We start from the raw sequence: 10,000 nt of genomic DNA, 5'->3' as shown, positions 1-10,000 counted from the left end.
AATTGCAATTTCGTCAAAACGTTTTAATTTTCCTGATATTATGTGAGCCTAGGTACTTGTGACTTATCACTATTTCTTTTGGGGATAATGTAAACCAGTCTACAGTCTATTGCTAATATTTTCCCCACGTATAGTCCCAGAATGTCAAGCAATGGCTTATGATGGCTTGTTTGATATTTAGAAAGGATGATGATGGTGTATGTTCGGTTATAAAGTTAGTCAACTCTCCATCTTCTGCTGTTGTGTATTGGGATATCCTACCTCAACGATGGTTTCTCAATCGTTCTCTTTTGCATCGTTTTCCTTGTCGATGTTAAGACGCTTGGCTATGTCCTTTTTTCGAGATTCTGGCAAAATGCAGCTCTACTATAGTTCGCGGGGTATCGTTTCCGGTCATGCTTGGGTAGCTTCAACCAAATTTGAGAGATTTCTCTAAGTTACGAGTCACAGTCACCATAACAATAATACTGAACTGTTGATGTGTCTGGGTTAGACCACGCCCACAACTACTTCTCAGATACGTTTATTACGTTAACTATATTACTATGGTGGCTAAAAAGTTAAATTTATGAAGTGATCGCGGCTTTTTTATTTTTACCATGATGAAAAATTAATACATTAGTTTGTTTTAATGATCTAGCTGATATCCTGATAAAAATATAGCATTAATATCTTAAAACCATGCATAGTGAACTGTCTTTTATACAGCAAGGCTGAAAAATGACAGTTCCGTCGATGTAGATAACCAAGGTGGAAGGGGAGTAAAGGTGATTTTGTGAGAACGAATTTTGCGTTTTCCCGCGCAGTGACGTTACTTGGAGAAGTTGGAGCCCAGCTGACTAATCGACAAGAGGCTCATAGACTCATAGTGTTTTTGGCGGGAATAAGAGATAACAGATTTATTTTTATGTGCTGTGTTTGGGTGCAGTAATCATGATCGCCATCGCCAAGAAAAATAAAAAGGTTTCCAAAGAATCCATCTCTCTGTGTTAAAGGAAAGGCGATTTCAACTGAGGAATGCAAGAATATGTTACAATCAGTTCGTACCTGGAGATTTTGGGGAAAACTTTACCCATATAGGCTACTGTTAAATTATCATCCTAAAAATGTTGGCAAATTGAAGGATACTGCTGTCTATTCAACACATGTATACCAAGAATCCAACTCCAGGTAAATAATGATTATATGCAGTATATTCTAGTTGGTTTAACGTATATTTTGTAACTGAAATTGTGTGTGTGAGAGAGAGAGAGAGAGAGAGAGAGAGAGAGAGAGAGAGAGAGAGAGAGAGAGAGAGAGAGAGAGAGAGAGACCCAATTCAATGTTTTTCAAATGAAATTGATTTGGTTTATCAGCTGACTTTAGATAAAAAAAATGATTAATCTATTTGTAAGGCATGTTTTATAAAGCCTACAATTCATATCTTTGTATGCCTTCTTTTGTATAATTATTTAATTTATAAATCTCTATCGATGAAACACTTTTGCTTGATGATTGATACAATTTTCATAAAAGTGATTGTGCTTAGGCCTAATGTCACCCTCTCATATTGTTTGAGATCACTTTGTTGTTATTTGGCTCATTGCTATAAACTCAAATAGCCAGGGTTGCAGCATAAATGTGTACCCTAGGTCTAGCCTAGATTTTTCGGTATTATTGTAGAACAACACGTGGAAAGCTTTAGCAACAAAGAAATTGGGTTTTAAATATAAAACTCCTATTTTCTTCGAAAATTACCTTCATTTCCGTCGCAAATAATTAGTTAATATGATAAACCCTAATATATCCTACCGTAATGGGGGCCACTCAGTGGGAACCGGGGTTTTTGGGTGGGGAAAATTTACTGGGGACTCGATGAATAACAATAAAACTAACCTTTTCTTTTCTATACATTATTCACTGGGATGCATAATAAATCAACAAAAAATTATACAAAATATTTGCATTCTATGATCCTAAGTTATTTCTCATTAGTTTGTTTATATCCTATGATTTGCATGTATCACACATAAGGTAAGCCATTACTTGCAATTTTCTTTTAGGACCCTGTTTTAGTTGCAGTGTTAGTGTATATAAAGGAAATAAGGTTGGGCATTATTTGTGATTTACTTTTAGGATTTATGACCTAGGAAGGTGGTATCCCGGGGCTTGCTCCCAGTTAGGTCTGTGACCTGGGAAGGGGGGTTCAGGGGGCTTGCCCTCAGATAGGTATGTAACCTGGAAAGGGGTCCTTGGGTATGAACTCTGGCTAAGTCTGTGACATGGGGTGTGTGGTTCCGGGGTCTGGGACCTGGGAACTACTAGGTTAGGTTAGGTGTGATGTGTTCGGTTTTGTGGCCTTTTGAATAAATCTCAAAATTTATATTTTCTTTGAGGAAAGCTTTCCTTACGGGACAAACTGTTTTTCCTACAGTTAATAGTGTGTTTATTTCAGTCATAAGTAATCAAAATTTTCGCTTTTTCTCCCACCCAAAGTGACCCAAAGTCCCAGGTTCCCATTTGGGTCAGTTGGTAAGGGGGTATAACGGGAGAACGGCTTAATTACGGTGGAAATGAAGGTAAAATTCGTTGAAATCACACTATTTACTGTAGGTAAAGTTGATTTTCTATTAGAAATGTTGTCCTGTGTTAAACTATAATTTTGCCGATTTTTCATGGGACAATGAAAATTTATGAGACGATTCTCTCTCTCTCTCTCTCTCTCTCTCTCTCTCTCTCTCTCTCTCTCTCTCTCTCTCTCTCTCTCTCTCTCTCTCTCTCTGTATTTTTGTCATTCACTTAAGTTACAGTAGATTCTTCCTCCTAAAGAGCTCACTTGGCTGTTAAAGAAAACTTTTTTTGTTTTTTTAAACAATTATATGAGTCCTTTTTAGGGGAGCCCTTCTAGCAGATATATCTCAGTAGGCATAATTTTATGGCTAAATCCCTTCATGATTTTCAGAAGGCATATATAAAATTATTTATCGATATAGGCCTAAGTCATTATTTTGCACTAATTATTTTGCTTCATTTTGTGAGTCAGGAAATATAATGTGACAAAGGAGGGAGAAGTATTGTGAACTCAAAGGCAGATTGGAAACGACTGAGTTATATATTAAGGAACACTCTTCTTTATATACAAAACCTCAAGGCAACAGGACATAACATGTTCGAGAGACAGACAATGTTCAGAGCAAAACAGCAGACATGAATTTTCATGTTCGTTTTAGTGCGAGGGAAGAGCGAAGATACAAGCGTATTATATACAAAAGGAATTATGTACAATTGTGTGACACACGGTTGGTACAGCATTAAAGAACTAGTCTATATTTACACAATGAATATTTTCTTATAGGCATTATTGTTTAGTAATACCTTTGCCTAATTATCTGAAGTAGTAGAAAACAAATTGTTTCACACCGCTGTTGAGTGTATTCAATACCTTACCATTCATGTTATATTTTACTAATGATTTGGGTGTATAACAATATATTTTCTTATGTAATGGTAAAATATAATATTGTCATATTATAACTACATAATAATGAACTAATTAAACTATGAACCAACGAAATAGTGCCCTATGGCTAAAAATACATCACAGTAATATTTGATTGCTAGTAATTCTGGGTTCCGTTTGACTTCACTGACACGTCTCGAGTTGTGCATGATTACAACTGTTAGATTTTCTTTTATATATTAGGAATCAATTTCTTTCATTACTTGAATTTTATCGTATCTCCAAAGACGACATTTGGTTCACAACTTTGATTTTATTCCATCTATGTTTTCTCCCATTTAGATTTACTTACACTTCATCATCATCTCCTCCTACACCTATTGACGCAAAGGGCCTCAGTTAGATTTCGCCAGTCGTCTCTATCTTGAGCTTTTAAATCAATACTTCTCCATTCGTTATCTCCTACCTCACGACTCATAGTATTCAGCCATGTAGGTCTGGGTCTTCCAACTCTGCTAGCGCTTTGAGGAGCCCAGTTGAAAGTCTGGTGAACTAACACTTATAATGAATTAACTGCTTTATCTACTTAAATTTTCTCTCATTTCTATAAAATTAAATTCTTTCCCTAATTGGATTTTCTTTCATCGCTAAGGAATAAAATACTTCTATCATTTTTTTTTTCAATCTCTAAGGAAAGATTTCCTTTTCCTATTCAAACTCTTTTTTCCTCTACGTTATGAAATTCTCTTCCAATTTACAATTTATTCCATATCTAAAGACATAATTTCTCACCTTATATGAAAAGAAATATTCTTCACACAAATTTTTACCATTTCGTATGAATATGGCTATCTCTATATGCATTGATTTTCCTTCTTGTCCTTGGAATTGAATTATTCCCCTCCTTTGCTGTGATAAATAGCCCAATAAATTCTCTCCCATCTCCATGGAATTATTATTATTATTATTATTATTATTATTATTATTATTATTATTATTATTATTATTATTATTATTAAGCCAGAGGATACGGAAATAAAGATTTAATTACTCCCAACCTTTACGATACTAATTATTATACATTTTAAGAAAATATTTTCTCTCTTTGCGGTCATTCTAAATGTATAAAGAAAAGGTCAGATTTTATCTTTGTTTACTTGATTCTTTAGTATCTTTAAATTGAATTTCTAGCCTTAGATTTACTTTTTTACTTTTCTAAGCCATATTATAACTTGGTACTTTTCTAAGCTATATTATAACTCGTTACTTTTCTAAGCTATATTATATCTTGGTACTTTTCTAAGCTATATTATAACTCGTTACTTTTCTAAGCTATATTATAACTTGGTACTTTTCTAAGCTATATTATAACTCGTTACTTTTCTAAGCTATGCTATAACTTGGTACTTTTCTAAGCTATATTATAACTTACTCCATCATTTAGAAATATTATAACGAGAGAGAGAGAGAGAGAGAGAGAGAGAGAGAGAGAGAGAGAGAGAGAGAGAGAGAGAGAGAGAGAGAGAGAGAGAGAGAGATTATAGTATTTTATAAATCTGTTCCAACATCTATTCAACTGTACCAATAACAAGTTCCTTTTCACCCAATAGAACGAACTATTCACAAAGATCCGCTTGTGAGGTTAATTAACGAATCCTCTGGAATCTAAGGTCTCCATAGGAAAAATAAAGAAAGAGGGAGCTCCTATTTTTAGCTTGTTGATTCTGTACAAACACAAGATGAAGGATCAGGCGAGGCTCCTCTCTCTCTCTCTCTCTCTCTCTCTCTCTCTCTCTCTCTCTCTCTCTCTCTCTCTCTCTCTCTCTCGTTTGTTAATTCATTCAGTTCTTCTATTGCAACATTAGAGATCTTAAAGGAATATTTTTACTCGATTTATATATATATATATATATATATATATATATATATATATATATATATATATATATATATATATATATATATATATATATATATATTACAGTTTTACTGCAGTTTCGTGACTTTTTGATGTCTTTTAGAGTGAATTTTATCGTGAATTTTGTAGTGAATTAGAATTCTGTAACATTTAGATGATATGTATAAGAAGAATACGGGATTATTCTTCCTTTCTTTAATTAAACTTTTCAAAGACATATTTTATATAAAGTCAAACTCTAATATGGTTAGTAGGAGACCACTAACATCCAATAAGTACCGATCTCTCTCTCTCTCTCTCTCTCTCTCTCTCTCTCTCTCTCTCTCTCTCTCTCTCTCAAAATTTATTAACTCATTGCCTAATCATGTAAACAAACAGAACCAAAAACATGGGTATTATTATTATTATTATTATTATTATTATTATTATTATTATTATTATTATTATTATTATTATTAGCTAAGCTACAACTCTAGTTGGAAAAGCAAGATGCTATAATCCCAAGGGCTCCAAGAGAGAAAAATACCCCACGGAGGAAAGGAAATAAGGAAATAAATAAACGATATGAGAAATAATCGACAATCGAAATAAAATATTTCAAAAACAGTAGCAACATCAAAACGGATATTTCATATTTAAACTATGAAAAAAATTATGTTACCCTGTTCAACATAAAAACATTTTCTGCAGTTTTGAACTTTTGAAGTTCTAGTGATTCAACTACCCGATTAAAATGTTTTGTTTTATAGTTCTTAATGCATTTAATAAAACCTTTGAATATATGTGTTTTTTCAACTATTCATAATTAGATTTATTTCATTATCAGTATCATTAGAGCTACACTTTTAAAGAAACCATAATTTTAATATGAAAATCTCCGTAAAAATATACTATTCTTAGCTGTATTTTAGTAAAACACAGGCGACCATAATTTGACCATACTTTTTATCATCTTTTACGGGTTGGTGACCGTAATTTCACTCCTTTACTTCCATATATCCGTTTTTAAAACGGTAAAAATCCTGGATTATATGTTGCCAGGCATTTACCGTTATTTTAATGAAAATATTTAGCAGTGTACGTAAAGGTAATGTTCAGATAAACATTGCGTGAATACTGATTTCATGTAGCACTGCGTACATTGATGACGAAATAGTAGTTAGTATTTTATGTTGGTACTTCAGTATCCTGAAATTGCATTAAATCATAAATTAAGAATGATATAAAGGACATCTCATGGGATTAGCAGCAGAAAGGCTTATAACCAAAAAACGTGTGGTATTGCCTTATAAAAAAAAATTCACCTGGTTTATTCATCCTTTTTTTTTTGTCATATCTAAATGCATGAATTCTATTCTATTATATACACACGCACGCATATATATATATATATATATATATATATATATATATATATATATATATATATATATATATATATATATATGTGTGTGTGTGTGTGTGTGTGTATTTATATATACACACGTGTATATATGTATATATATAGATATATATATAATATATATTACATAATTTCCCGTATATAATAAAGAGCAAGTGTCTGGCTTTATACTGTATATATATATATATATATATATATATATATATATATATATATATATATATATATATATATATATATATATGAATATTTTTATATATTTCTTTTTGGTCACGTTCAGCCTAGCGTTCAGCTCTCCCCATCCCTCGGGTAGGGGTGAGGAGTAGACATACCCCGGGGAGAAGGGGTTGCGTGTATATCTATCTAAGTATTTATCCTCCATTTTTGACGGGTTTGGTATACTAGTTCCATAAGAAAATCCATTTTCAATGCAACCGCTATCTAATAGACTTTGTTGGAATGCTATTGCAGTCCACCAAAGCCGATGACGACTTGTAAAACTCCTCAGTAGACTAAGATTGTAGTATGGTAAGTTCTCAGACGTAGTGCTACTGCTTCCACCGTCTGTGTGCATTGCTATGGCTCACGAGGCCAATCCTGAATTTGCATATCTTGCCATATGTTGGCCACGTCAGATGAGGACTTTCGGCCTTTGGTATTTCTTTTCTGGCGTATTGCTGTTGCCCTTTCAAGTTGAGATGTGCTGGTATTTTGCTTTTATTTAAGATTGATTTGGCCTTGTGATTATACCTCTTCTTGGGGGAGAAATAGTCATGTCTGAAAACTTAAAGTTTTTATAGTTTATGTAGAAAATATTTATTTAAATGTTACTGTTCTTGAAATATTATATTTTTCCTTGTTTCCTTTCCTCATTGGGCTATTTTCCCTGTTGGAACCCGTGGGATTATACCATCCTGTTTTTCCCACTAGGATTGTGGTTTAGCAAGTACTACTACTACTACTACTACTACTACTACTACTACTACTACTACTACTACTACTACTACTACTACTACTAATAATAATAATAATAATAATAATAATAATAATAATAATAATAGTAATAATAATAATAATAATAATAATAATAATAATAATACAATGATTTTTAGCAGTCTGTATAACATTTATTTTGGAATCCGTCAGTATACGTGAGTAGGTTACTTAATTTTTGTTATATTTGGGTATAGCTTCATTATTCTTTGAATGCTTATGGACATCAGGATACATCTCTCTTTTTTTCAATATATTTAATTTTAAACTACAAATATGTTATATTGTCTGTACGGAAGTACAAATAACATTCGTAAACATAATGAATTACTCTTAACCACTGAAGTGCCCATGCAAACAAATCTTCCAAAAATTTAATGAGTTTCCTACACCCATTTTTTAGCTGAGAGTCTTTTAAAATGTGATATAAATCAATAAAGAGCGATTTGATTAATAGAGCAAAACCTACCCACACCAATAAACACAATTATTCAAGTCCAGCATGCAACGATATTTTGTTGGAGAATCTCCCACCAGACGATGCTTCTGCAAAGCCCATCTTGTTACGACTGACCAAGCTCTATAGAACTTGAGACTAGCTGCCGTATCTTTGTTTCTTCCTCTTTCTCGCTATACATACTCACTCCAAGTAATCTGTGGTTTATTGGGCTACCTAATCTCAGGTTCCCTTTCATGTCCTTGATTCGCAAAGTTGACCAGGATGATCATAACTCCTGAATAAATGTCACAGAGATAAAGACTATCAAAATCTGAGTAAAACAACACAGTGGCTATGTTTAAATTTCCTTACGTATGATAACAAAAGGTCATGGACTGTATTTTGTAGATATTGCACAGATTCTGCCCATTGATGGACAGATAGCAAAGACATTTGATTAACATGGCAGCAAAGCAATATACTGTACGAGAACAGGGCCTTAGAAATTCGCGTTATGCTTTTCTTATCTCTAGAATTAATGTCGCAGAGATAAAGACAGAAATATGTTAACATTGCTATAAGAAAATAACCAGAATCCGAGTAAAACTCAGTGGCTATGTTTAAATGTTCATTATGTAGGATCGCAAAATACCATTGAATGTATTCTGTAAATATTGCAGAAATTCTGCCCATTGATGGACAAATTGCAGAGACATTTGATTGACATTTCACCAAAAACAACATACGAGCACAGTGCTTTAGAAATTTCCGTTATGCTTTTTTCTCAATGTAACGTAAATTGATGTAGATTGAGTTTGATTTAATTAATGATATTTAGGTTCTTTATCTAATGCGTATTTGATATCGTATCTCTGTGTAAGCATTAATCTGTTTCAAGGATGTCAACGAGCTTTCAAAGACTGTACAGGATCACGGAAGTTTATTTTAAAATTAAATTCATTTGAAATAAATATATTATTTCGTCTCAAAAACAAATGCTTGAAAGAATTAGGTTCGTTGCAGTTTTTCATCTGCAATAGAATATATTTCTATAAATGAGTAACCTGTACCAATTCAGATGATTATTTGTAGAATCAGGTATGTAAGAATCACAAACTGAGATTTCCCGCCTCTGCTTCCTGGCTTCCTGTCATTGAGATCAATTGACTGAATTCGTCTTCGTTTATAAAGTCAATGCGTAACTCATCATCATCATCTTCTCCAACGCCTATTGACGCAAAGGGCCTCGGTTAGATTTCGACAGTTTTCTCTATCTTGAGCTTTTAATTCAATACTCCCTCATCCATCATCTCCTATTTCGCGATTCATAGTCCTCAGCCATGTAGGCCTGTGTTTTCCAACTCTTCTAATGCCTTGTGGAGCTCAGTTGAAAGTTTGGTGAACTAATCTCCCTTGAGGAGTGTGAAGAGCATGCCCAAACCATCTCTATCTACCCCTCATCATGATCTCATTCACATATGGCACTCGAGTAATCTCTCTTATAGTTTGATTTTTAATCCGGTCATGCCATTTAACTCCCAATATCCTTCTGATGACTTTGTTCTCAAATCTACAAAATCTATTGCGTAACTAATATAACAAAATATATTTCCTGAAGTACCAAGGTAATAAGTATGAGGTATTGATATCATTCGAATGATAGGATAACTTATTGAGTTAAATGAAAGTCAAAGTATTTATCGTGTTTGCAGGTCACTATGATTAAAACCATTTGCATCAGTTTTAGTTTTATGATATATACAGTATATATATATATATATATATATATATATATATATATATATATAT

The 10,000-nt window shown here is 32.9% G+C and overlaps 1 protein-coding gene across 2 annotated transcripts in view; it reads left to right on the top strand.

Annotated features, from left to right (window-relative positions):
- The first annotated feature begins 896 nt into the window (after positions 1-896).
- The window catches only part of LOC137644839 (uncharacterized), an 86,267-nt gene continuing 77,163 nt past the window's right edge, over positions 897-10,000 (top strand). The window contains exon 1 of one of the 2 annotated variants that reach the window (XM_068377726.1): positions 897-1,170. In XM_068377726.1, coding sequence (XP_068233827.1) covers positions 1,028-1,170 — 143 coding nt within the window. In that variant the 5' untranslated portion in view covers positions 897-1,027. The remainder of the gene's footprint in view (positions 1,171-10,000) is intronic. The other variant, XM_068377727.1, reaches the window with a different exon arrangement.

The sequence above is a fragment of the Palaemon carinicauda genome, chromosome 8, assembly GCF_036898095.1.
Source record: "Palaemon carinicauda isolate YSFRI2023 chromosome 8, ASM3689809v2, whole genome shotgun sequence".
Lineage (NCBI taxonomy): Eukaryota > Metazoa > Arthropoda > Malacostraca > Decapoda > Palaemonidae > Palaemon > Palaemon carinicauda.
Note: the sequence above shows the minus strand (reverse complement) of the source record. Positions and strands in the feature narration are given on the sequence as shown.